The sequence below is a fragment of the Colletotrichum jinshuiense genome, chromosome 4 (assembly GCF_051148585.1).
Source record: "Colletotrichum jinshuiense chromosome 4, complete sequence".
NCBI classification, from domain to species: domain Eukaryota; kingdom Fungi; phylum Ascomycota; class Sordariomycetes; order Glomerellales; family Glomerellaceae; genus Colletotrichum; species Colletotrichum jinshuiense.
The window spans coordinates 5420934-5447522 of record NC_139311.1 but is presented as its reverse complement, the minus strand read 5'-3'; the positions used below and the strand labels follow the sequence as shown (position 1 = coordinate 5447522).

The 26589-nt window shown below is 56.9% G+C and overlaps 9 protein-coding genes across 9 annotated transcripts; 3 read left to right on the top strand and 6 right to left on the bottom strand.

Moving 5' to 3' along the window:
* Positions 1 to 306: 306 nt before the first annotated feature.
* On the top strand, positions 307 to 1940 carry EsH8_IV_001387 (uncharacterized protein; the record flags this gene model as incomplete). Its single annotated transcript, XM_083266277.1, has 2 exons — positions 307 to 945; positions 996 to 1940. The coding sequence occupies 2 exons, from the start codon at positions 307 to 309 to the stop codon at positions 1938 to 1940; spliced, it is 1584 nt and encodes a 527-aa protein (XP_083125172.1).
* Positions 1941 to 2173: 233 nt separating this feature from the next.
* EsH8_IV_001386 (uncharacterized protein) lies at positions 2174 to 2786 on the bottom strand (the record flags this gene model as incomplete). The annotated part of the gene is made up of 3 exons (XM_083266276.1): positions 2174 to 2303; positions 2390 to 2512; positions 2572 to 2786. The coding sequence occupies 3 exons, from the start codon at positions 2784 to 2786 to the stop codon at positions 2174 to 2176; spliced, it is 468 nt and encodes a 155-aa protein (XP_083125171.1).
* Positions 2787 to 3396: 610 nt separating this feature from the next.
* On the bottom strand, positions 3397 to 4097 carry EsH8_IV_001385 (Zn(II)2Cys6 transcription factor domain-containing protein; the record flags this gene model as incomplete). Its single annotated transcript, XM_083266275.1, has 2 exons — positions 3397 to 3819; positions 3891 to 4097. 2 exons carry the CDS (start codon positions 4095 to 4097, stop codon positions 3397 to 3399), a joined length of 630 nt encoding a protein of 209 aa, XP_083125170.1.
* A 1617-nt stretch (positions 4098 to 5714) lies between these two features.
* Positions 5715 to 7264, top strand: EsH8_IV_001384 (glycosyl hydrolase; the record flags this gene model as incomplete). The annotated part of the gene is made up of 2 exons (XM_083266274.1): positions 5715 to 6065; positions 6119 to 7264. The coding sequence occupies 2 exons, from the start codon at positions 5715 to 5717 to the stop codon at positions 7262 to 7264; spliced, it is 1497 nt and encodes a 498-aa protein (XP_083125169.1).
* Positions 7265 to 8369: 1105 nt separating this feature from the next.
* Positions 8370 to 10512, bottom strand: EsH8_IV_001383 (methionine--tRNA ligase MES1; the record flags this gene model as incomplete). Its single annotated transcript, XM_083266273.1, has 3 exons — positions 8370 to 8910; positions 8961 to 10281; positions 10344 to 10512. The coding sequence occupies 3 exons, from the start codon at positions 10510 to 10512 to the stop codon at positions 8370 to 8372; spliced, it is 2031 nt and encodes a 676-aa protein (XP_083125168.1).
* A 1033-nt stretch (positions 10513 to 11545) lies between these two features.
* On the bottom strand, positions 11546 to 12786 carry EsH8_IV_001382 (WD40 repeat domain-containing protein; the record flags this gene model as incomplete). The annotated part of the gene is made up of 2 exons (XM_083266272.1): positions 11546 to 12614; positions 12701 to 12786. 2 exons carry the CDS (start codon positions 12784 to 12786, stop codon positions 11546 to 11548), a joined length of 1155 nt encoding a protein of 384 aa, XP_083125167.1.
* A 586-nt stretch (positions 12787 to 13372) lies between these two features.
* Positions 13373 to 14564, bottom strand: EsH8_IV_001381 (chaperonin 10-like protein; the record flags this gene model as incomplete). Its single annotated transcript, XM_083266271.1, has 3 exons — positions 13373 to 14021; positions 14072 to 14300; positions 14360 to 14564. 3 exons carry the CDS (start codon positions 14562 to 14564, stop codon positions 13373 to 13375), a joined length of 1083 nt encoding a protein of 360 aa, XP_083125166.1.
* A 1308-nt stretch (positions 14565 to 15872) lies between these two features.
* Positions 15873 to 16367, bottom strand: EsH8_IV_001380 (uncharacterized protein; the record flags this gene model as incomplete). The annotated part of the gene is made up of 1 exon (XM_083266270.1): positions 15873 to 16367. The coding sequence occupies one exon, from the start codon at positions 16365 to 16367 to the stop codon at positions 15873 to 15875; it is 495 nt and encodes a 164-aa protein (XP_083125165.1).
* Positions 16368 to 20302: 3935 nt separating this feature from the next.
* Positions 20303 to 22483, top strand: EsH8_IV_001379 (WD40-repeat-containing domain protein; the record flags this gene model as incomplete). The annotated part of the gene is made up of 2 exons (XM_083266269.1): positions 20303 to 21441; positions 21496 to 22483. 2 exons carry the CDS (start codon positions 20303 to 20305, stop codon positions 22481 to 22483), a joined length of 2127 nt encoding a protein of 708 aa, XP_083125164.1.
* Between the last annotated feature and the right edge of the window lie 4106 nt (positions 22484 to 26589).

Sequence of the window (26589 nt, the reverse complement as noted above, 5' to 3'; positions counted from 1 at the left end):
GCATCGTCTTGGACGATTAGTCGTCAATGTGACTTGCCCGACTGGGTTATTATGGGAGATTTTATGCACTCTTCTCTCTACCCCTCGTTGTAAATTTCCTCCATCTCAGGCCGAGAAAATTCTCATCCTCATCAAACTTCACCATTGTCCATCACCACCCCCATCTTGCCTTTTTTTTCTTTCCCTTCAATTCTCATTGACGATTCAGTCTTGTGCACAGAAATACGACGACGACGACGACGACGACGACGACGAAAACAACAAACAAAAAAACTACCAGAGAAGACGCCAGAAGCAGCAACAAAGATGGCCAAAGACCAAGGCAACAATGGTGATGACAAGGGAGGCAGGAAGCGGCCTGGCAAACCAACCTCGGGGGACGTCCGCAGTGACATCGCTGCCGCCATCGCCAACTGCAGCGACCCAGAGATACGGAGATCTCTCCTGCTCCTCCAGGAGCTCAACAGCCGGGACTCCACTGGCCAGCACATCTTTCTGAAAACCCAGAAGAAAATATTGGAAGACATTGAGAACGACAATGTCCCTGGCGACGACGTCCTGTTCAGCAAGAATAAATACGACCGTCTCCATAACGATGTGTGGTATGCTGCACTCATACGGCATGGGTTAAACCCCCCGCAGCGTTGGCGTAACCACTACCACGCCGGTCCTCGCCTCCGGCGCCTTCAAGCCATTCGGAGAGGCGACAAGATCATTCCCCCGCTGAGACCCTCCAAAGCTTCCAAGCAACTTAAGAAAGACCAATCTGCCCGAGATGAAGCAGAGGACGAGAGACTGGAGCAGGAGCAGGCACTACGGGAGTCACGAAATCAGATCGCCGCCCCCGCCGCTTCCAACCAGCCTCCCTCCGCCCAGGCCTTGAGCCAGCCAGAAAATCATTCTGTTGTTCAACCTGAAAATCATGGCGTGACAAGCGTGGCACAGGTACTCTCTATTCTTTTGGCTTTTAAACCAAAACTAACACTCCTGACCAGCCCTATGGTTATCAGCCGATTCTCAGCCGTCCGATTCGTCCTACGGATACTCAAGATGCTGCCCCGACGGGCCAGAACGTGCTTCACGGTAACCAGCAGCCGAATCATCCACAGACCCAGCCGTCGTTCCTGAATTCGAGTGGTGGCTTTCCCAACTCCTTGATTCAACAGGACTCCTATCATCCAGCTCAGGCGAATCAGTCCATCAACATCACGTCGACTCAGACTGGAAGGCTGAACCCGAATCATTTGGTCAGAAACCGACAGCACCAGCTTCCTGGTCCCAGCCTCTTGCATCGTGGAAATCCTCTTCAGGGTTTGACGGGGTTCCAACTCCCAACCAGCCGGCAGTTAAGCTACAACCCTCGAATCAACAGCCAACAGGTCAACAACAACCTGCAGCTCGACTATAACCAGCAGCGCGGTAACCAGCAGCCCAGCACCCAGCAGTTCAACAGAATCCAGCAGTTCCACAGCACCCAGCGACTCAGCGGCCAGCAGCTCAGCGGCCGGCAGCCTGGCCACGACCAGCACCCCGGCTACAGCCAGCAGCTCAACTACAACCAAGAGCTCAGCAGCCAACAATTCGGCAACCAGCAAATCGGCTATGACCAGCAAATCAGCTATGACCAGCAGTTCGGCTATTACCAGCAGCTTGGTGACCAGCAGCTCAGAAACCAGCTATACCCCGCAATCTTTGATCCCGTTATCAATGGTGCGCTCTCAAGCTCTCCTAGATTCTCGCGGGCCGACGCTGGAATTCAGCAAATGCTCCAGTCCCAGCAGCGTAGCTTCTTCTACAACCGCCATACTGCCGCTCTGGGACAAGAATACAATTTCCCCAGCTTGCTTGGTGACGACACTCAGCAGCAAGAGGAGTGCCAGGAAGAACCCGGAGAGGGAATTCAAGAGGACAGCGGAGAGGGCGTTGAAGAAGAAGAATAGAACTGCCAATACAACATCGAAGAGGAACCAAAGTTATGGCTGCTTCGTGTTTGGTTGTATTCATATAGTGTTCAGAGTCACAGTGTACCCAGTAGATACCTAGGTAGCTAAAAGCATATTTGCTTACTAGTCCCAACGAAAGAAAGGTACCATGAACCCCAAAAACCTCGAAATGCTCCATAACCAATCATCCATGATGCACCACCACCTGTCACATGCCCGGTTCCTCCAACTCAACTGCACACAGGATTGGTCGAGGGCTTCGACACCGAATTTGAGGGGTTGGTCTGCCCGCAGCCGTTGACAAGGCCCAGGGTGGTGTCATCCACAGCAGCGTTGTAAGCCGCGCCGCAGTTGGCGTCACTTGAATCCATTGGTCAGTAATCCTATACTTTATCTCGTTTTTTTATAGCAGACTTCCGGTCCGTGCTATATTGAGATTGACTTACCTTGCGCCTCCACTGGCATTGTTGAAGTACGAGCAGATGTCATGTGAGAAGCAATCTTGTGTGTAAACGTTGCCCAAGGCAGTTCCGGTGCAACCTGCGCCGCAGCGACCATTGCAAGAGTAGCTATTATCCCATTGTCAGCAAGCACCCCATGCAACTTCTTCCATCAAGGAATATCGTACTCCCCGGAGCCTGCGCTGTTGGCGCCGTAGTTGCTTCCGACGACACCCGTGAAGGTGCACGCCTTACCGGCGCTGTTCGTCCATCTCGCGGTGGCCGTTGCGCCAACCTTCAAGCATGTAATGGCTCTCTTGCTGTGCTCAAGCTGCGATGGCGAAGGCGCAGCAAGGGCCAAGAAGGGGCAAGCGGCGAGGAGAAAAGAGATTTGAGGCAGCATGATGAATAGAGGATGACTATGTTGGGAGTCGAGGCACGTTGACTTCTACAGATGTCTACATTGAGTCATTGGCATCAAGAAACCAGAAGATTATATAGCTATCTGACCGCCCCAAGGGTATCTAAATCGCTAACACGGTCCTCAACAAGAGAGCCTCAATTTCGCCGATCACCACGGCCGGCAAACACCGAGGTACGGAGGATGTCCATGTTGGGAAACAGCATCGTGTCTAGATAGATTGGTTTACAACCACTTGACAGACCCAAACGGCAGTTCGTCAAATAATATCTGGGGTTGATGCAATGACGCGATCAGTCGTCATCGGCATTGGGCCAGTAACGGCAAGGCTTCGGAGAATTTTACGGAGAAACACTCCAGGGCTGTAAAAACTGACGATGAAAATAGCGACCTTCTGCTGGGCCGGGCTCATAAAAGAAAATCATTAAGCAAACCAGTTGTCTCGTCTATTCAATAATGGTTTGCAACATTTCGTCTTCTGGATAGGCACCTGACACACATGTCCTCATGTATGTCCGCAGGCATAGTACTGCGGTGAGTCTTTCAGGTAGCGGCCGCTCCTACAATGGGGCCTGGACAATAAACCTTAATACTACGTGACGTTCAATGGTGCATGACGAGGCCTTGATGGATAGGCCCAGTTAACGTCGAATCGCTGCGACTGTTCGGTCGCTCCGCGGGCTTCTGTCGTCATCTTGGCCTCTGTCGCGTTCGACTGCGACTTCCATGTCTCTCTGGACGAGGCGAGTTTCACCAGCAGACGTCCTGCCTCTATCTGGTGAACAAGATCTTCGGCAGATACCCCGGATCGGATTCTCTTGAGGATCTCGTGGACTTGCCCTTCGGGCATGGATTGCATCGCGGAGAAGAGTTCCTGCAAGCAGTCATGCCGCCGTTCCAAGTCGTCATGTTTCCTCTTCAACGATGCGACGCGGGATTCGAAAGGGTCGGCATTGTATTGGCACTCGACGCCCTTGGCTACGCACGCGGAGCATTGTGGTCGGTCGGCAGAACACTGGCGAAGAGGGGACTTGTCAGTGTGTGCTACGGGTTACCAAGACGAGGGTCGGCGGTTACGAGGCCTACCTTGACTTTTCGCTTCTTGCAGGCTTCGCATGCGACCAAGACGTTGCGTCTCTTGTGTTGTAGCCCTAAAGATGGTGTTTGTGATGGCTCGCCAGACGCAGCCTGGATTCTTCTCTCGGGGGTCGCGTCGGGACTAGACGAAGCGATATCGTTGGATTGGTATTTGAAGGCGGGCCGAATCTCCCGATACCGTTGATCGTTAGCCATGCAATGGAACTGGAAGTTCGCGGCTCATATCAAAGGCATATCACCACCGGCTGTGAGGAAAAGCCACTAGGTTGTCCTGGCGCATGTAACCTCACCATCAAATGGACAACCTGCGGATGCAGCTTTTGGAGATTTACCACGCAAGTATCACGTTCAATAGTATGCAAGCCATTACTGTTGGTCTTCGTGACGTAAGCCATACGGGTAACCCCTTTCAAGCTGAAGCCAGTCCGGAATTTAGTCCGGAATACGACGATGCTACTAGATGATTGGCTAATCAAATCGCGCTGTGAGGAGATACAAAAAGCCTATCTGTAGGTAATGGCAGGAGATCGGCCGGTCTCGGAAAAGACCTCTTCCGATCGGAAGAGAGTATTTTCCGAAGACACTCAGTAGGTGAGTAAGATCACGTGCTAGCGTCTCCCGGCTTTGGACAAGAGAGGTGAGGTGGTTTCCACGATCCCACTGCTTCGATGTGGTCGGCCAACATCTTCTACCAGCCTATTGGCCCCATGGGCATGAAGTGAGAGAGTCAGGTCAGGGAGGAGGCCGTCACACCGGCACAGCCATTGACCAAGAGGGCAAAAGTCTGCCCCCAATTTATGTTACTCACCTCATCATGGTTTCTTCGCGCTCCCGGCAAAACCAGACCACCTTGGTTCTCCTCGCCTCTGGTTCTCGCTGCCAATTGACCCATCAGAACACCAAGGTCATGAGCTCGGGTGGGCCAGCGTTACATTGATCATATTTTGACATTTCCCACAAAGTTCATCTCGTGTCTGCATAACCCAACCCAGCCATGGCATTTGCCAGGCCAACCTGGTCGGTGAAGATGGGCCGATTGCTTGACGAGGGAGGGCCGGAGCCGGCTCATCCCCAGCGCACGAGGTGCCCGGGTGCTTGGCTCCCACCGGAGGGTCTCAAATGCCAACATATTCAACGGTCAAACAGCCAGATCACTCACTCACTTGCGTGGCTGTGCACTCGCGCTTCTCTGCCTTTTGCTGCACCGAAAGTGACATCAACAGCCAACGGCCGCGTTCCCCGAAGCGGCACAAAGCAAGCAAAGTCCAAGGGGCGCGGGACAGAAGGATGCGACGCTACTCCGCGCTAAAACCCCGCACGTCCGTGGTTCACTTAACCCGCATCAAGTGACGATGTACCCCTGGCTCGCTTCTTAAGCTTGAGTGGTGGTCATGGATGGGTTTGCTGGGGTGGTCCATATCAAGTAATCTTCCCCCGCACGGCAACATCTCAACGGGCGGAAATTTCTCCAGCTTTGCCAAGGTCTGGCACATCTTAGCCCAGCCACCCCCCCTCTCTTTTGCCTTGCTCTGGCCTGGCGCCATTGAGATCGCGCCTTGGGAGATCGTCTGCTTCTCCAACCAATTCTCGCGGGGGCCTTGGAAGGGCCTTGGCTTTACGCAACTTTCAACGTCTCTCAATGGCCCGGCTTCAGTGCTTCGGTCTTCGGGCAAGTGCCAGCCGGCCCATCTCGGCCGCGCTCCCCATGAAGTCATGATGGCAATATAAAAGGCCAATGTCGTATTGCGATCCCACTGTCCCGGGGGAGAGACTGAGACCTCCAGCTCGCTCTCATCAGCCCGATCCTCCAACATGGCGCTCACAAAGCTCTTCTCGTCCGGCCTCCTGTTCGCCTCGCTCGCCGCCTCCAAGTGGATTGTTCCCGGCGGCAGATGGCGTGACACGGATGGCGGCCTCGTCAACGCCCACGCCGGCGGCGTCACTCTCGACAAGGAGACGGGCAAGTTCTTCTGGTTCGGCGAGTACAAGATCCAGGGCCAGGTGGAGGGCGGCGGCGTCTCCGTCTACAGCTCCGACGACCTGGCGACATGGGAGTTCCACGGAAAGGCTCTCGAGCCCATTGAGGGCCACCCGTACATCTCGACCAACATGATCATCCAGCGTCCCAAGGTCGTCTACAGCGAGCCCACTGGCGAGTATCACGTACGTCAGCCTCATGCCCCGGCCCACAGCTTCGCCTACTAACTTGTCCGCAGATGTGGTGGCACGCTGACAACTCAACCTACGGCCTCCTCCTCCAAGGCCTCGCCACCTCCCCCAACATCACGGGGCCCTACACCTTTGTCGACGCCACTGCGCCGCTCGGCAACTGGTCCCAGGACTTTGGCATCTTCACCGACTACAAGGACGGCCGCTCCTACTCGCTCTACTCCAACGGTGACCGCCGCGAGGGCCGCGATGTCTACATCTCCGCCTTCAACGAGGAAATTACAAACGTCACTGATGTCGTCCACCGCTTCGACAAGTACGACCTCGAGGCCCCCACCATCATCCAGACCGACTCGAGCTACTACGCTCTCATGTCGCACAAGACGGGCTACCGCCCCAACAACGTCGTCGCCTTCCGCGCCGACTCCCTCTCCGGCCCCTGGTCCCAGCCCTTCTTCGTCTCGGACGCCTACACCCGCACCTACAGCTCCCAGTCCGGCTTCTCCCTCAAGATCGACGGCTCCGAGGTGACAACCTACCTCTACCTCGGCGACCAGTGGGACTCCAACTCCCTCTGGGAGAGCCGCTACATCTGGCTCCCCCTCGTCGTCGACGACGAGAAGAAGTCGGTCCACGTCGAATGGCACGACGTCTACGATCTCGACATCGAGACGGGCGTCGTCACCGCGATCGAGGGCACGCCCTACTACGCCCACGAGTCCGCCACCACCGCCGGCGCCGCCTTCAAGCAGGAGGCCAACTTCGCCAGCGGCGGCTCCATCGTGACGGGCATCTACGGCAACGACAGCACCGTCACCTTCTCCGGCATCGAGGGCGCCGGCGAGCCCCAGTGGGTCTCCTTCTACTACCAGAACACCGACGACATGGGCTTCGGCGACCAGCCCGGCGGCACCCCCGACCGCATCGGCGGCACGTGGCAGCTGCGCCGCATCGCGTCCGTCGTCGTCAACGGCAACGAGCAGCAGGTCGAGACGCTGTACCAGCGCGACACCCACAAGGGCATCATCCTCTCCACGCCGCTGCAGCTGACCCTGAACAAGAGCTCCGACAACACCATCACCATCGGCGGTCTGTGGAACGGGTTCGACTACAAGGGCGCCGACATTGACCGCATCGTCGTGTACCCTCCCGAGGGCACGCCCAGCAAGTGCAAGAGGGGAATCTCTGAATGAAAAGAAAGAAATTTTAGTAATGTATAGTTGAGAACGGCTGGGCAGTCAAAAGAAATAGACACATCTTCCCAGACCGTGCCGTCGGCTGCGCGCCTACTTGAGCATGATTCCGTGAGCATATGTTCGGTGACCAGCGCTAGATGCTTGCTTCCCCTGCTGCCCTCTTCTCTAAGCAGCGCCGGAGCCCGGCACAGTTACAATATCCAATGCCCGTCCATCAGCCACCATCAAGCGCCCTAGTGTTTTGTGATACAATCTCTCCCTATACCTTGCCGGGTTTTCCCCCTTTCATCGTCTCCAACGCAGCGATGCACCGGAACCACATTCTGATAGTAAAAGGTGTAAACGCAACTTTAATCTTCGCAGACGACCACATGTCCGCTTTATCCCACAGCAACAGCAGCGTGTGCCAGAATCGCCTCGCCGGTCTCTCCACTTTTGGCAAGCCGTATTATCGTCGAGTGCCTTGCGTCTCTCGCGTGTCCTCAGTATCAAAAGCCTATTGAACTCCAAAGCATATACGGACAGTCGGTGGACGATGTACGCTACGGAAAAAGGGGAAATCTTCTCAACGGTGAGATTGGAGCCCTGCTGAGTAGTGTCTTTTTCTTTTTTCTTTTTGGCCTGATGTTGACAAAGTTGTGACTCTCCTCTGTCAACCAAAGACAGATTGAGCAGACCAATTTGGCTGGTAGCCTCCAGATGTACTCTGGTCGGTCGAGGCTGATCATGGACCACCACTCTGTGAGGCAGCCGTCTCTGGCGTGTGTGTCTACGTGATGGCGGGATGTGCGTGTGCATACCGTCTGCTTTATTCCGTCACTGGTTCAGGCATGTAAGCGCCGGGATGACATGGGAGATGGGATAGACGTGCAAGACGCGAGTGGGTGGCGGGTCGGCCATGCAAATCGCGTTTGGGTACCCGGCCAAACACGGACACTGAGAATGTGAACAGGCAGATTTGTCATGAGCACCAAGTTTTTCCATTGACAGTTGATGTCTATCACTCGGAGTGTTAATCTCGAAATCAACCCATCACCCGCTACAAATATAGCATCTCTGCAACGCCTTTCTTCATGATAACGTCCATTCCCCCTCCTCTAATTTACGAAGTGCGAACGTCGGTCTTCGCAATGGCCTCCGTCACCTGCTCGATCGCCGGATCGGCCTCGGCCTTCTTCTCAGCCGACTCTACTGACGGCCCACCAGCAGCAGCAGCCGCCTTGGCCTTCTCGGCCTCCTTCTTGGCCTTCTTACGCGCCTTGTCCGCCTCCTTGGCCGCCTTCTTAGCAGCAGCCTTCGCGGCAGCCTCCTCCTTTTGTTTCCGGACTTCCTCGCCACCGAACGCATCCTTCCACTCTTCGATCTTGTTGGCGGGGATCAGGGAGAAGAGGTGCTCAGGGGTGCCGAGCTTGTGGCCGGGCTTGATAGCATCAACGACCCAGGTGTCGGGGATGAATGGCTTGGGCTCAACGCCGAGCTGCTTGAGAATAGCGGTGGAGGTGTTGGGGAGGTAGGGGGTGACCAGGGAGGCGAGGAGGTCGATTTGGTTCAGGGCAAGGCCGATAACTGCGGCGCAGCGGTCGGGCTCCTCGGTCAGCAGCTTGTTGTCAAGCTTGTTGTCTTGGAGCAGCTTGTTGCCGAGACTGTTGATTGTTAGCCAGAAGTTCAGATATTCGGGAACGAATGCACCTACGTAGAGATGGACATGATGTTCTGCAGACCAGCTCTCATCTTGGTCGCCTCCATGTTGTTGATGTACTCCTTGAGCAGAGCGTTGACATCGTTGGCGTGGTTCTTCAGGTAGTCATCGCTGTACTTGGTGTAGTCGGGAACGACGCCGTCGGTCTTGGCCTGGCAGAACTTGTTGACTCTCTGGCAGAAGTTGCCGAGGTTCTTCAGAAGCTCGTTGTTGTTGCCGTCAACCATCTCCTGCCACATGAACTCGGAGTCGGAAGTCTCGGGTCGGCGCGAGAGAAGGTAGTATCTCCAGATATCGACGGGGAGGCCGGTCTGCTGGACCTGGTTGCCAAAGACACCGACACCCCTGGACTTGCTGAACTTGCCGCCCTCGTAGTTGAGGTACTCGGTGGTGGAGATCTTGTGCAGCTTCGTCCAGTTCTCGCCAGTGCCGAGCTGGGATCCGGGGAAGATGATGGTGTGGAACTGGACGTTGTCCTTGCCCATGAATTGGTACAGCTTGACGTCGTCGGGGTTCTTCCACCACTGCTCCCACTTCTTGCCGGCGAGGTCGTCGCCGTCGGTGTAGTTCTTGGTGATGGAAACGTAGCCAATGCAGGCATCGAACCAGACGTAGAAGACCTTCTTTGCGTACTCCTCTCCAACCTCGCGAGTCGGGATGGGGACACCCCACTTGAGATCTCTGGTAATGCCGCGGGGCTTCAGGCCCTTGTCGATCCAGGCCTGGGTGATCTGCTCGGCGTTGTTGCTCCAGGCGCCCTTCTTGCTGGAGGCCTTGAACCAGGTGACAAGCTCATCCTTCAATGCGTCGAGTCTGAGGAAGAGGTGCTTGGTCTTGCGCTTCTCGGGGGTGGCTCCGTCGAGCTTGCAGCGGGGCTTGATCAGGAAACCGGTCGGCTTCGCGGCAACGTCGTCGTCGGCGGAAGCGTTGGCCTCGGGCTCGGGCTCCAGGGGATCGAGGAGGTTGCCACACTTGTCGCACTGGTCTCCTCTGGCACCATCGTAGGCGCAGATGGAGCAAATACCCTCAACGAACCGATCGGCAAGGAAAGACTGATGGGTCTCGACGGGGCAGAAGGGCTGGACCGTCTCGCGCTCCTCGATGAAGCCGTTCTTCCACAGCTTCGTAAAGATGTCCTGTACAATCTCGGTCTGCTGGGCGGTGGGAGTTCTGCCGAAGATGTCGAAGGAGATGTCGAAGTAGTCGTAGATTCCCTTGTGGAGCGCGTGGTACTTGGCGCACAGCTCGGCGGGGGTGACGCCCTCCTCGAGGGCCTTGGTCTCGGTCGCGGTGCCGTACTCGTCGGAGCCGCACACTGCAGAAAGATGAGGTTAGCCGGGCGCGCAGGGATGGGGGCAGACAGGGGTGGAGGCTTGCCATAGATGGTGGGATTCCCGCGGGCGCGAGAGTACCGAGCGAAGACGTCGGCAGACAGCACACTGCCAATGATGTTTCCGAGATGGGGAACGTTGTTGACGTAGGGCAGGGCGGACGTGATCAGCACGTTATTCTTGCCCTTGACGGGCAAGATGGGGTTGGGCGCCATGTTGTGATGTGTGTGGGGAGAGAGGGAGAGAGAAAAGAGGAGGAATTTGTTCTCGTGAGAGGGAGAGAAAAAGAATTGGTCGACCGATCGGAGAGAGGAGTCAGCGGCAGATGCAATGTCCAATGCGTGCGTCTTCCCACCGGGCAACTGTGACTCTGGGATTGACGCAAGAGCCACAACCCCGCACTATGCCCTTTTGGGAGGAGGGGCACGCCGCACGCCGCACGACGCACCTTCTGCGCGCCCTGAGAGAGCTCGGGCCAGTCAGCCCCAAGGGAACGGGAAAGGGGTCCAGTTGGTTGCTGTCGTCTGGTCTCTTCTCTCTCACACACACAAACTCTCTCTCACTTACACACACTCACTCACTCACTCGCTCGCTCACTCACAAAGTAAGTTGGTGAACAAATTGGATGAAGTTGGAAAATAAGAAATGAGGACGAAAAATGAGACCCTCACTTGGTGTCCCTTTGGTATTCTCCGTTATGATGTGTTTGATCATTTGTGTCTCTCTTGATATAATTATAATCTTTCAATATTCTGTGTGTATCCCATCGTTAATTAGTAATACCTCGCGCAAGCTCAACGGGCTAGATGCTGTCCTGCCGGCTTCGACGGCCACAGGGAGCGCAGGGCGCAGGGCGCATTCGACGGTAACAATGTCTAAGGCGTGTCGCGCCTTGCAGGCCCTGCAGTTTTGGTCGAACGCCGTGGGTTGATTGGTCATCTTTTCCCAATCCCGGAAGTGCCCCCCTACTAAACCCTGCCTGCCCTTCACCTCACGATGTCTGCGTCAATGTGCCGGGCTCCGTTGGGTGTAAGTGAACAGGGTGTAAGTGAACACCCGGTTTTCCTCACCTCTTATCTGGCAACCAACACGAGCCGCCCAACTGGCGACGTTAAATCCAATGGGGCCAGCAACACGGAGTACACTCTCTTTTCCTGGGCACTGAACATCAAGCATTGGTATTTATTTCCTTGCGGGTATTGTTAGACCATGGACACACGACGGTAGAAGCACGGGCTGGGCCTGGCATCAGTGCTCAAACGGCGCGAGATCCCACACGTCGACCACGCCGTTGTACCTTCCAACGGCCATGGTCTTGCCGTCCCCCGAGAACGCCGCCGTGGTGACCAGCCCCTCGATCCCCACCGCCGTCCGCACCTCGGCGAGCACCTGCCCCGAGTACACGTCCGAGATGTCCATCCCCTCCTCGGTCCGGCACGCCAGCAGCCGGCAGTCCGGCGACACGGCCAGCGGCCAGCCCTCGTTGTTCCTGGCCTTGTTCAGCTCCCAGCTCGACACCCTCCCGGCCTCGTGCTCCCACACGTACACGGCCCTCGACCACACCGACACCACCACCCGCCCGTCCGGCGACACCCCCAGCGCGCACGCCCCCGTCGTCGCCGCCGCCGCGGCGCCATCCACCTCCATCCTCCTCAGCGTCCTCCCCGTCGTCGCTTCCGACACCCTCACCGTCCCGTCCTTGCACAGCGTGACGAGGTCCAGCCCGTTGGGCATGAAGAGCACGTGCGTCGGCGGCGCGTGGCTCACGATCCCGGCGATCTTCTTCGTCGGCGGCGCCGCCTGGGCCGCCGGCGACATCCCGAACACCACGACGATCCCCGCCGGGTCCGTCGCGGCGAGCATCCTGCCGTCCCGGCTGAACGCCGCCGGCATGCCCACCCCGGCCACCCCGAACTTGGCGCCCTTGCCCTCGTCCCCCGGCCGGATCTTCAGCCGCCACCCGCGCGCCGCGCCCGCCTCCTTCTCCTCCGCCGCCAGGAACTTCCCGTCCGGGCTGAACACCACCCCGGGCGCGTCGTTGCTGTCGGACAGCACGAGCCGCGCCGACGCCCCGGCCGGCTTGGTGCGGAAGTCCCACAGCTTCGTGCTGGCCGAGGCCGCCGCCGTCGTGTTGTCCTGCGACGTCGCGACGAAGCCCCGCGGGCTGACGACGAGCGCCGCCACCGGGCTGCTGTGGCAGACTGCCCGGCCGAGGCGGCTCAGCCGCAGGATCGAGGGCGCCAGGGTGCCGTTGTGCAGGGAGAGGGACGCTATCGACCCCGACACGGAGGGCGCCCTGGGTGCGGCAGGGTTCGCGCTGAGGCACCGGGGGGGGTTAGCACTGCTTGCAGGCGGAGGCGGCGGCGGCTGCTGCTGCTGCTCGCGTGCCCCGGAGAAACTCACCCTTCTGCAATTGCCTCTTCATAGCTGGGCCGCAGGTCGTCGGCCGGCAGGCCGCCGCCGACATTCAGGTAAGTACTCATGGGCATCGTCTCTCAGTGGGAAGGCATGACCTCGGGAGTTCCAATGGCTCCTTGTGAAGTTGATCGTCATGTATATAAAAAACAGCAGAGGTGCGCCGAAGCTTGGCATTTCCCTCAATCCAATTGCGCTGTCGGACCCCCCTGTTTCTCGGGCGGGCGGGCGTCGCCGATGTCACCACACAGCCGCAGTATGGCTGAGCTATACCACCAAGACCACTGACTGACTGCTGTTGCTTGCCAACGAGACCTTGTCCCCGTCGCCGATAACCGGCGTGTCGGACCACCCCTGGGCCGCCATCACTCAACGCTACAGTGGTGCGATCCGGGCAGGCCCAAGAAGCGGGATACGCCCGGGGAATAGGTGTAAACGATTCAGGCGTTGCTCTTCGGGCGAACTGCGCCTCCTCCAGACCTGCATCGTCAACAGCGACTGGAAGCGTCTTCGTCATCTCACCGAATTGAGCAATAAAAAACGTGGCATAGGCAAAGGTGAACAGGATAAATGTTGGTCATAAGATGGTATTTCTTTTCATTTCAAATTTTTGTTTTGTAGGTCATACACATTATATCCACGTAAAATCCCCGTCCCTCATTACTGGCCGAAAGCCTCCTCGTAGTTGGTCAGGCAGTATCTGTAGCGGACCTTGGAGTCCTCAATGCCGTTCATGGCCGACCTCAGGCCATCGGCGCTGATGGGTACCTCCTGCACCCACGTCTTGATGCCCTTGTTGGCAGCGAGCTCCAGCATCTCCAAGGTCTCGCGTCTGCTGCCCAAGTGCGAGCTGCCGATGAAGCAGCCGTTGGGGAGGAAGTCTTGGTTGCGGACGTTGATGCCGCCGCCGCCGGGGAGACCGACCGACACCCACTTGCCGTGGACGTCGAGGAGGCTGAGGTAGGCCGAGAGGTCGAAGCCGTCAAAGGAGTTGGCCGTGTTGAGGATCATGTCGAAGGTCATCTTGTGAGGCTCGTTCCAGCCCTTCTCGCCGCTGGCGAGGTAGCCGTCGGCGCCCATCTTCAGAGAGTCCTCCTCCTTGGAGCGCGAACGGGAAATGGCCCAGACCTCGGCGCCCAGGGCCTTGGCGAACATGATGCCGAAGTGGCCAATACCACCGATTCCCACGATTCCGACCTTCTTACCGGGTCCGCAGCCGTTCCTGACCAGGGGGCTGTAGGCAGTCAGGCCAGCGCAAAGCATGGGGGCGGCGACAGTGCTGGGCAGGGCCTCGGGAATGGGGAAGACCCTGTCAATAGGTCAGCATAGATCTTTTCGGTAGACGGGCGGTAAGCGTACCAGTGCTCGTGAGTGCGCACGTGGGAGGAGTAGCCACCCTGGGAGATGGCACCGGAGTCGGGGAAGGTAGAGCCGTAGGTGTCGAGCTGCTCTTTGCAGTATGTCTCGTTGTCGTTCTTGCACTGGCGGCAGTCGAGGCAGGCATATGACTGCGCACCGACACCGACGCGGGAGCCCGCCTTGATCTTGGTGACCTTGGAGCCGACTCTCAGAGCCTTTCCGACGATTTCTAACATGACCCGCGTTAGTCTGGCGGCTCTTAAAACTTGTGAAGAAAGAGAGGCTCACCGTGACCGACGGCCAGAGGGTAGGGCTGGGCGCCCCAGTCACCCTTGATGGTGTGGACATCACTGGCGCAAACACCGCAGCACTCGATCTTGATGTCGACATCGTAGTCGCCGAAGGGCTTGGGGTCAAACTCTTGCTTCTTGAAGTCTTGCCAGGTCTCGGCGCTGTTGACCTGGAAGCCGGTGAACTTCTCGGGAATGGACATGTTGTCTGGATGTCTTTGTGTGACGCGAGATGTGTTTGGAGTTTGAACTAGATTCGTCCGAGGCACAGCTATGAGCTATACAAAGACACGGCAGAATGACGAGAGAAGAGGGAGAGGGAGAGAAAGAGTGAGATTCGGGAACGGTTCAAGACCGGTCGGAGGGAACTGCAGCGGATGAAATACTCTGGTCATCGCAGAGCTGCCCCCGAACTCCCCCACCTTCTCATTTGTCGCGGCGCTGCGCGTGGAGCGAAAGAGATTCATCCCTGAGTGAGGGGCAGCGCCAACTGCAACGGACGAGGAGGGGGCTAACGTCGCGCCGCACTGTCATCCCATGCGAGTGGCATGGGGGCGGGACCCTTGCCCGAGGCTAGGCGCTCGTTTGGCAAAAGAGAAAATGTGTCTCCCTCATTCGAGTGTTCCATGAATGATAACGAACGGCCCAGCCGCTTCATCCGTACGTCCGTTAAGAGTGCATGCTGGATTTTGGTGTAAGCAACCGCCTATGTCTCGAGATGCCGCCAAACTTCGTCGTATATGCCATTGAATTCCATTGCCGTGACGGTTTTGAATCCCCGTATACTCTGACATGTCTTTCTCGTTCTCGTCCATCACCCCTCCATCAATCGTGCCGCGTTGCCCCGCGATGATACCCCACCATTGCCCGCCAATTGAACCGCATAATCCACCCGACTGGAGGTGGCTCACCGGGGGTTGGGGGAGGGAATTTGTCCGGGTGATTTTCCGAGAGCGGATGCCGAATTTCCCACCATACACAGCGTCGCTTTCGCGTTTTGAACCTCGACAGGCCTTGCAGGAAACCCACGATCACAGATAACATCGGGCTTGGCCTGTGCCAAAAAAGTCTTTGTCGAGGGGCTAACCTCGCTATATTGGTGGCCATTTCGCTGTATCTCGGCAAATGTCTCCGAGCGCATGTGTGTCATGCAAATGACCCTAGCCAACCGTCCAGGCTGATGTGCGTCTTCTTCTCTAGATCTCTATGGTCGGTAGTTCATTCTGGATGCAACGCCGGCTCAAGGGCTCTGCTAAACCAGCACGTCGGTATTCGCTCGGGTTTGTGCTTGCTTCGACTTTTGCGGCCATTCCCCCTTCTGTTTTTTTTTCTCGCCCATCATGAGACAGCTGCACCTCAACCCCGATGAGTTTTCGTCCTCGGTAGCGGTGTTTTGCTGGCCGAACATCGGCCAGCTCGGGCTCGGTGCAATGTTCGGGCGGTGATCCTCCGCCGCTGTAGCACCACCCCGGTCGTGCCAGCTATTCATATGGGCGGTCCGGCCGCGGCCCCTACTGGTGCCTTTTGCTTGCCACCAGGTGTCGGCCGCTCATTCCAATACCGGCGATAAATGCGATCCGCATTGTGGCACCAAGGTAGACGAACGGGACGTTCCCCCAGTCGATGGCATTCCATTTGGCGAAGTTGTAGTACACTTCCGGACCCAGACTTCGAACGGTGTACAAGTGCCCAATATCAGCCACCAGAAGAACGAACAAGACCGTCTTCCACACACGCAGATTTGCTGTTGAGCGGAGGACGAGGGCTTCGTTTAGGGCGAAGAGAAGGTAGAGGTTCGCGAGCTGGGACATGACGATGGACGTGCCCTGAGGGATGACGTCGGGACTGGAGGCGGCATGCGTGAGCCGCAAGTACTCGTTGGGCTGAAAGTGGGCATAGTAGGCGCCGACGAGGGCAGAGATGGGCTCGATGACGAGGAAGAAGAGGCGGTAAGGCAGAGGAACGACCAGGCCGGCCGTGGCGACTTGGGTGCCTTTGGGGGGCATGGTCGCGATCGTTGGAGCAGGAGGCGGCGTAGAGCAGGCAGGGGAAAGGCGATTGTCTTTAAGGACGGCGAGCGATCACAGAGCAGGAGCAATTGAGGGGAACGTCGAAGCTGTTTCGTCTCATCATGGGGTATTCTCGCGTGACGGGAACCCTGATGGACCTCATGGCAGCATGGAAAAACTCCAGCTCCGGGCGGACCGGGCCCCGCCGTGCCGGAACCGAGTGGTCGGCTATGGCCCGTGCCTGCAAACGCCATTCAGAGTGCAACTTGCGATTCTGCAATCAATGTTCCTCTCCGGGGGGTCTTTTCGACTGTCAATCTCGTCACTTTCACTTGGTTGGAGAGTCTGGATGGTTTGTGCCTGAAGCTGCACCTTCTGTGCCTGTGCATGTGCCTGTGCCTGAACCAATGGCTCCAGCCGCCCGCTGGCAACTGTCAGTGCTCCCCTCGAAGCTAGCTGACTATACTTACATAGTAGTTGGCTGGGAGCAGCGCCGAGACCACGGGCCAATCTGGGGAAGCGAGAAATGATGCAAAGCAAACCCCTGGTTGAAGAACGCATGGATGATGATGAATGCACTGATTACAAAGACCGGCGAGCCTCTCGTCGAGACAGGGGAATAGGAAAGCGGGAGGCTCGCTTGATGGCATATTTGTTTTTGGGCCGATGACACATGGACGATGGTGTGCTTCGAGTCGGAAATCCACTGCCATGGTAGGGGGGAAGTGAGACCAAAGGCCGTTGATGTTTTCCAGGTGCACCTGATAACGATAGGCGGCGGTGAGTTGCGACGGTGGGTGGAACGGGATGCCGCCATTTCGACAGGAGAAGGGGTGGGTGTGGCAGCCAATTTCCTGTCCCAAGGCTGGATTGGTGTGGGTGTGACCGGATCACGGCTGGCGCGGAGTGGTGCTGATAATTAACCAGTTGCTTGCTCATTTCTCGGTCGTCTTGCAGAAAGCTACTGGAATGGACGAGAGGTGGCCCTCATATCGACGGGACATTATCTGCTCTATCGACAATGCCATTTTGGCACTAGTTTGGCAAGGCTAGCATCTTTTGGGGATGGGCGTTTCTTCACAGAAGAAATGATGGAAGAAAAGATGCAACGCATGTATTCGTAACGGGAAGTCAACCAAACGTAAGTACCTAGTCAGACCATGCGGTGGATGGAGGGGGGGGAATGAAAATCCCCGGAATTGACTTTGCATCTCATCCGGACAGGGTTGCAGCAGCCGAGTCGATGGAACCCAATGAAGGGACGGGTAGGATTTGCAGGGTGCATACGGACTACATACACCACATAGTGTACATTTCAGGGACGAGGCCCTTGACAATATCACGGCGCTCCTTGGGGCAAGTGTCTTTGGAAATGGCTTTTGAAGTGTGGATAGCAGGACTACGGACTACCACCTACCACAATCAACTTCCAGCAAAACCAAGATGGAGGGAGGGTGAGGTGAGGGTGCGGGCGTGGAATGCAGAATGCGGAATGCAGAAAGGACAGGTACAGTGAGATGGATGCCGGACTGTACCCGGTACATCTGGCGAGCACCATGAAGCGGCATGGCTCCGGGTACCTACACTGGAGTTCCTGAAACGCCAGGTACCTTTCCCATCTGGCCTCCAATTTCCCATTTTCCAGAGTACGGGTACGTTGCGCTGTAATCTTACCTGGCTACGGCGGGAATTAGCACGGCGAGTATATGTCTCTTTTTAACTCGGCGGTTCGAAAAGGAGGAGGGGGGAGGCAAAGTAAACAATGCGACGCTGCTGGACGAGTGAGTGCTGGACGCAACGGCGGTGCCAACGACGTGTGGTTGGTGACTGGGCTTCGTTTCGTTTCCTTCACCCTTCAATATCTTTATCGGCGAACAACACGCCTCAGCCCCGGTCCTCCATCCCCATGGCGTAGATAATCAGGCAATGAATATGTAATCGTGCTGGCAACTAACCCATTCCATTTGCACGGAATCCCGCTCTCAAGCGCCCGCTCGCTGTATCTGCTGTGTTCTTTCTGCCTTGCCTGTCAGCGCCTGTCCTATCGCGCCGCAGAACTGGGCCATTGGCTGGCTGCTAAAGCCATAAGCTGCTGCCACTCATCATCATCATCATCAGCATCAGCATCGGCATCAGCATCATCAGTCGTCACCACTACCTCTTCCCATCCGGCCATACGCACACGGCATATGTGTCTCCTCCATCGGCTTTGTTCGCTGCTGACTGTGGCGGCTGGGTGGACACACGAAGACGTCGAATACAGGCCATCCCTTGAGTACCTGCCCATTACACACTACGTATTAATTAGTACCCCGTGTTTTTACTTTTGACAGTTACACAAAGACGACTCAAGTGCAGCTGTTCCCGGGCTACCCCATTTGTTCTGCAACAAGCGCTGCGCACGTCCAACTGGCTTGACTCTCCTCTCGAACAAGCAAAGCAAAGCCCATCGGCCAGCCCGTCCGTCTGTCCATCCTACCCTTCGTCCCTCGTCCCGTTTCTGGTTTCTGGCTTCTGGTTTCCAGGCCCAGCTGCTTCCATTTCCGCCTCTTCCTCTCGCCCTTCGCCTGTCAGCAGGCCACCACCAGCCCAGCCAGCCAGCCACGCCAGCCAGCCAGAGCCAGTGCGTCCTCCCTCCCCGGCATCTATTGCTATTGATGTCGTGAAGTATTGCTTACTCTGCAACGGCCTGCCACTTTTGTGCCCCCTCTCCTCTCCCGGGCCTCCTGGTCTTACCCAACTTCTCCTTACGTCTACTATCTTAGTCTCCCTCCTCCTCTACTTCTCTTCTTATACACGGCGGTTGGAAACAAGGGAAAGAAGATAGAAACACGGGTCAAGTACGTACCTTGCTCTCGAGATACATATCCACACACACACACGCACAGTAAGAATCATCAACACGGCAGAGTGTCGCAAGATTTACATCAACATTACTCGAATCAATCCCGCCTGTAGCCCGCCCGCAACAATACCGGTACAACAACAACACCCACCTCAACACAGGGCGCGCACCGGCTCATGCCCAGATCTGCACATGTGCCCACCCTCTTCGCCTCGCCTGATTCGATTTCGATTCCTTTGTTGACTCGCGCGTGAATAGTCAGACACTGTACGGATATCTATACAGAGTACTCCGTATCTACAGTACCTACATCCATCATTCGCCTCCCTCCCACTCCTTGTTGCCTGCGCGCGAGGTCCAACCCACCTCCACGTTCTCTCCGCGCCCACCGCCCTTTTTCCCGCAGCCGAATCCTGCCCCGATCCGGAAGTCCCAAGGAAGCAGATCCTCCCAGCCAGGAGAACGGACCCTGAAAAATTAATTCTGAGGACACTAGACTAGACGGGGGGTGGGCAAGAACACCCTCCCTCTAGGCCTGAAAAGGTCGCCTCTAGCACCCCCGACGCCCCAAGCACCCCCAGGAACGGCCTACTTCCGTCTTTCCCACCCCTTCTCCGCCTGCGCTGCTACTGCAGCCCATCTGCCATCTTTACCGCTCCCGAAGCTCAATCTTCCGCCCATCTGCCTCCCTACTGGCCGCCACCCTGCTATCTATCCACCCATTGTCCACCCTGCTGCGGCCCAGCCTTTTTTTGCTGGCAAGTCCGAGACAAACCCGTGCTGCGAGTTTCGGGCGCGCCAGACAGAGCCACGTCTGGGTAGCGGAAAAAGAAAGGGAGAGCCCAGGAAAAGAGTAAGGAGACAATACCACAGCCCTCTCCCTCTGATAAACCCATTCAAGCCATCCCACTGACCATGTGAAGGGTTCCCCAGGTGCTCGTGCTATCGCTACCCCACGATTGCGTTTCGCCGACCTTGCCATTTTCCTCACCGATAGCCGCTTTGTCTTCCACCACGACGAGCCCAAGGTCGACTTCGAGCCCGCGCTCCTGGGCAACTATCGCCGACGGCACCACGCACTATCGATATGTCCGGCCGAATCTACAACGTCGCCGACTGGGCTCCCAACCAGGAGGCCATCTACGACGAGCCCTCTTCTACCTCCGCCATCCAGGAAGACGCTGATGCCGACGGACACTCCAGACCCTCGTTTCAACACCAACGCCTTCGCAGCATGAGTCTCTCGCTTCCCTGGCGACGCAAGTCCTCCCTCATGCATTTCGATTCCGACCTGTCGAGCCACATGGAGGACCTCTCCCTCGAGCGATCACGAAGCCATGCCGGCCCCAGCGACGAGGGCTCCCAGAAGCCCGCCACCGGCGTACAACATGTCGCCCATGCCAATGGAAGCATCAAGGGCATGTTCCGCCGCGCGTCCATCTCGCTCAAGGGCATAGTCCACCATAAAAGACACTCCATCGGGGGAGCCCACGCCTTCGAGGAGGCGCATTATCCTCATGCTCAACGCCCTGGGACCGCCCACGCGCACTCCCCTTGGCATCGTCTCCGTCAAGCCACGAGCTTCCGTCAGTCCAAGTCTTCCCACGGTCACGACGTACACGGCGATGCATCCAGCTCCGACCAATGCATCCCGTGCATGCCTCTTCCTGGCCTTAGCGGAGAGCCGCCCATAATCCCATTCCATACCGGCGCTGCTGCCAAGGCCGCCGCCGCCGCGCAGAACCAGGCGCTCCACAACAAGTGGCTGCGTGCCTCGTCGGACGACTTTACCGATCGTGAGAGCGGCATCGGCATCACAGTCACGGGCGTCGATTCCGACGTCGACCTGGAGGCGGAGGACGCAAATATCAGCCGGATCGACTTCATTTCCCAGCTCCCCGTCGAGCTTGCAATCCAGGTCCTCGCCCATCTTGACGCCACGGCCCTCGGCACTGCGAGCAGAGTTTCCCGGGACTGGCAGCGGATGATCCAGAACCAGCATGTCTGGCGGGAGTCGTTCTTGCGAGAGAAGACGGGTACATACGCCACCAGTCTCACGGTCCAGCCGGGAACCGGTCAAGGTGTGCCCCCCATCGGCCCAACCGTCGACTGGAAGCAGATCTACAGGGCCAAGGAAGAGCTCGACCAACGATGGAAGGAGGGCAAGGCGAAGCCGGTGTACCTCAACGGACACTTGGACAGCATCTACTGCCTGCAGTTTGACGAGTGAGTATACCGTCACATTTATGCTGATGGGCATCGACTAACGGAGAGAACTAGAACAAAGATCATCACCGGTTCTCGTGACAAGACGATCCGAGTTTGGGATATGCGGACCTTCGAATGCCGCCTGGTCATTGGTCCGCCCGAGGTCGTGAACGACGTCTCCCTTCTCATCGACGAAGACGGCCAACCCATCCACTTTGCCACCCTTCCCGACAACCAGCGTGCGAACCCGTCGATGCCCGCCATGGTCTCCTTCCCAACCCACCACAAGGCCTCGATTCTCTGCTTGCAATATGACGACCGCATCCTCGTGACGGGCTCGTCCGACTCCAGCTGCATCGTGTATAACGTACGCTCGGGCTACAGACCGGTCCGCCGTCTCCAGCACCACACCGCCGCCGTGCTAGACCTTGCCTTTGACGACAAGCACATCATCACCTGCAGCAAGGATATCAGCATCTGCGTCTGGGACCGCGCGACGGGCAACCTGCTCCGCCAACTACGCGGGCATTCCGGGCCCGTTAACGCTGTCCAGATGCGCGGCAACACCATAGTGTCTTGTTCCGGCGACTTCCGCGTCAAACTCTGGAATATCGACACCGGCAAGAACATCAGGGAGTTCCAGGGCCACACCAAGGGCCTGGCGTGCTCCCAGTTCTCGGAGGACGGCCGCTACGTCGCCTCGGCAGGCAACGACAAGGTCATTCGCATCTGGGACGCCAACACGGGCGAGTGTCTCCGCGAGATGAAGGCGCACGATAACCTCGTGCGCAGCCTGCATATCGACTCGGTCAGCGGCCGCCTCGTCAGCGGCAGCTACGACACGGACATCAAGGTCTTCGACATGGAGACCGGCCGGCAGTTGCTCGACTTCCCGCGGTGGCACGCTAGCTGGGTGCTGAGCGCGAAGAGCGACTACCGAAGGATCGTCAGCACCGGCCAGGACCCCAAGATCCTGATCATGGACTTCGGCGCCGACGTGCAGGGCATCGAAGGCCTGGAGAGCGGCGGCGCCTGCGAGATCGAGGGCGGATACATCTAGATTCACGAAAAGACTCATACAACTTTACTTAATACGCTAATATCGAGAGCGGCATGGCTGGACCGCCCTCACTGACGAATTTCCTTTCATCACGACTCGGGGGCGCGATCGGGAGTAGTAGATTTTACAAATGAAGAAGGGGCATCTGGAAACAGAAGACCCCTCACGGGGGCGTATCGGAGAAAGATGGGCATTCACCCACATGCATTAAAAGGATTGCAGGTTTCTGTTAGGATTTGGTTTCTTTTCGTTCGACTTGGTTTCCTCAAACTTGGACTGGACACTGTTTTGCATGGTATCCCGGGCTTGGTTGCATAGACGGCTGTGGATAGAAGCATTATAGATCCTGTTTTTTCAACACCCCGCCCAGACGCAGCATCATGCCACCCATGTGATGTCGCGAACGCTGACGGTGACATTTGATGCATTCAGTCTTATTAGTGTTATGCTATAAGGATTAACATGTGGAACGGCGTTTTGTTGGGTACGTGGATCGACGGGGAGGCCCTCGCACACCCAAGCGGCCGGTTCGGCGGCCGGTGCAATGTGTCCAATGTTTATTCGAGTTTCAGAACCCAGCAGAGTTGGGACGTTCCGTTTTGTTTGGCCCGGAGATCTGAGCGTGACGGGGCCCCGTACGCCCCCCCATGCGCGCGTGTATTGCGCGGCATTCGTTTCGAGAACTGTACATACCTTGGTAGTTGTGGTTTTTCTTTTTATCTGTTCCCCCCGCCGCTCTCCCGGATGGGAAGGGGAGTGCTCGGTTTGATGTTTGGTCGTGGACGGCGGCACACTCACGAACGGACGAGAGTATGTGTTGTGGGATTGGAGATGAAAATTGAAGGTGAGATTTCTGCCGGTGGGGTGTGGGGGGTGGGGTGAGAGTCTTGACTCCTTTGTGACTCGTTTGGTGGTTTGTGACCGGATATACAGACAAACAGACAGACATACATACGCCTGGATGCGTTTTTTGATTCTGGTCTGTTCTGTTGTAGGGTCCATTGCTGGCCGGCAAGGTGACATAGGCACAGAGTGCCCCCAAATTGGATCGAAGAACTGGAATTGTAACTTCCCCGGGGATGGGGGAGGCTTTACGAGGCGTCGTTCATAAAAGCCATGATGCTGCGAGTCAACGGGCCCGGCAGACAGAAGACCGTTCGCGTCGTCGCGAGTGCCACCCAGATTTGGAGGCCATCTCATCTTGATCTGACGTGTTCGGGAACACGCCAAGACGAGGCGGCCTGCAGTTGTGAGCAGCTCGAGTTGGGATTTACGCGCAGAGTGCGTTTCCAACGACGGTTGACGTGCGTTGGGAGGTTATGTGAGTATGGAGAGTCTAAAGTAAAACTTGGAGTAGCATCGACAACCAGTTGTGACGTCCAAATATAACGGTCATATTCTAATTATACATCATTAATACTTGGGAAGAGAAAGGATTGAAGGTATATGCATTCAGTGAGACGGGAATGGCATGACATGCCAAAAAAACCCTTGGCTTGTGTATACAAGTTCAACATCCATCTATATATATGCTGTTATATCGCGAAGCTATATTTAGTGGACGTGGAAGATGCAACTGGCCGTGTCAAATCAGATGGGATCTCCGCAAGTTACTAAAGCGCGTATAAACTGTATGAGCTGTATAATGGCGATGAGGCGCAATGTCCAAAAGGCGGACTTGATGCCCTTTCGAGCTGGACCCCGTAAAAAGCACCCCATCATCACGAGGAGAGAGCGTGTGCGTAAAGCGGACAAAGTTCGTGTGAGTGCTCAGCTCGACTTTCTGTAAATTGTCTCGGGCAGACAACTCGGGCCAGCCTTTCAGCGCGATACTGAAGTCGAATGAACGATGGAGGCTGAGTGGTGACAGGACCCAGGGGGTGGGTAGCATATCACAACGACCTTCCATTCCTGTCCTGCCTCCCCCCACGGACGAAAATACACGCACCCAGAAATCTGGGTTGAGCAAGGTCGAAGCACAAATATATTGCATCGCACACGAGAGCAGCCGTGATGGCGCCGGATGCAACGCTGTACTCGGCCGGCCCCTGGCGTATAACTCATGGCAAGTTTTCGTCTCTACACGGTACTCCCCCCTTCACGATGCCCGTCGCCTTTCCGGGTTGCCGGAAGTGCCTCGGCCTCATTATACGGTGGCTGATTCTCCCCTCCCTCGACCCCATGCTTCCTGGGCCAGATGCTTCCGAGTTGTCGCAGCCTAGAATGACGCCGCAGAGTGGCCGGCCATGCCCCGACGCCGTTGTGGATAAGTCCATGGGGATTTAGCAGCCCCCGGTATCCCACGGGGAAGATCTGCGCTGCCACTCCCACCTATCGCAGGGCGGCCTGCGAGGTGAAGTGCGGAGGAGGGCATGGAGCGTGACCTCGACGAGGACGTCGACTGGCCGGGGCGAGACATGCATGCGTCCTGCGAGCCGACGAGAAAAGATTGGGGTTCACCCCCAGGTCTCACGACCCCACGATTCGCGAGCAGCCACATACACACTCACACCACCCACCACCAGGGTACTGCAACCACGAGCCCCCTATCGAGCGTCCAGGCCATGTGGGCAGGAAACATGGCCAGACCACCTGACGGCGAAAAACGAACGGCCCATCGAAGCCTGACAGAAGGGGGTGGGGGATGGGCGGGCGGGCAATGTCGAGGTTTGTTTTTCTTGGGATATCCCCCGTCTGGAAGTTTACCTTTTGCTCTTATTTTCCGCATCCGACTAGGTACCAAGTAGAGTTGGGTCGTCCCCTGATCTCCGCCAGGTCGTTGGCCGCAGCAAGTCAGATTTGCCCTTTTGGGGAGAGGGTTTCTTGGCCCCAAATCGCATTTAGCCTCCGCGCATGAACGTTAATCTCCGTCAGAAACACTGGGGGGAGGGTACGGCACATGGCGGTTCCGTTTTGTCTAGTCGCATGCATGCAGCCAAAAGTCTAAAAGGGGGCGTTTAAAAAAAAGAATAGTGAGTGTACTATGTACGGAGTAGCGTAGTAGTGGTCGATGTCATTCAGGTGTCTTTCCCCGCGCTCGCCCGCTTCGACGAGGAGGATACTATTGTAAGTAAGTTGGCCAGGGGCGCAGCGGCTTGGCTGACGGCCTTGCCAGTGGATGCGAATAGGACCATCGCTGCGCAGATAGAGTACCGCAAGGGGGAAAAGATGCGCTGATGGGCGCCGGACAATGGGGTGTTGCGGCTTGGGAAAGGGGGCGAGAACAGGGCTAGAGGCCGGACAGGACTCACGGCAAGCGATTCAACGTCCAAAGGTTCCTTAGTCATTGAGAGTTTGTCGTTCGCCCGATGACAAAGCAGGGGTGAGCACGGCACGAGCAAGATTCAAACCGGCGACGGAGACGTTTCGAAACGGCTGCGCGCTGCTGAAGATCTGTTTGTTTTGGGGCCAGTGTCGAGCAAAGGTGCCGTTGGTGATGCGAATGCGTCTGTGCAAAAAGTGCAATGGGGAAGCGTATTCACGATCTGCAATCTCCTGCGTCTGACTCTTCGGACCGAAAGTCAAAACCAGTCCGAGGAGCCGGACCAAGAAATGGACTAAGCATAATAAGTTGCACGCTGGCGATGGGATGTTGGGCGGTTGTCAATGTTGCAATATGAAATCGCGGGGTCGGACACAGGCAGGGCAGAACGAAGTCGCCGCAAGTCTTTCGGTGCAGTTACCAGTTCAGCTAGACTTGATTCTGAGCGAGTACGTACGCAGCGTGTGACTGGCCGTCAATGGCCTCGTCTTCGAACTCGCATGCACGCCCTCCCGGGCCCATCCCGGCATCTGGCAGCGGCCATGACTCCGACAAGGGGCATACAAACGACTGACATCGTCAGATGGACCCCCGGGGGAGTGGAGGGGTTATCCCGTCCCGACGGGCCTGCCGAGAACAGTCGGTTAACCAAGAGGCCATCGTCGAATCATCCCCAAAACGTAGGTTCTGCCGGGGCGATGGAGTTTTCCACACAAACTCTCAACTTTGTTTAAGTGCGGCCGGAGAAGTTGCTGTTTCTGAGAGGCCCTTCAGAGAGCCCTGGTTTGGAGATGGCCGTGTCTTGCTCTTGTTGCGCTCATGTGACGGCGCTTGACTCTGGAAA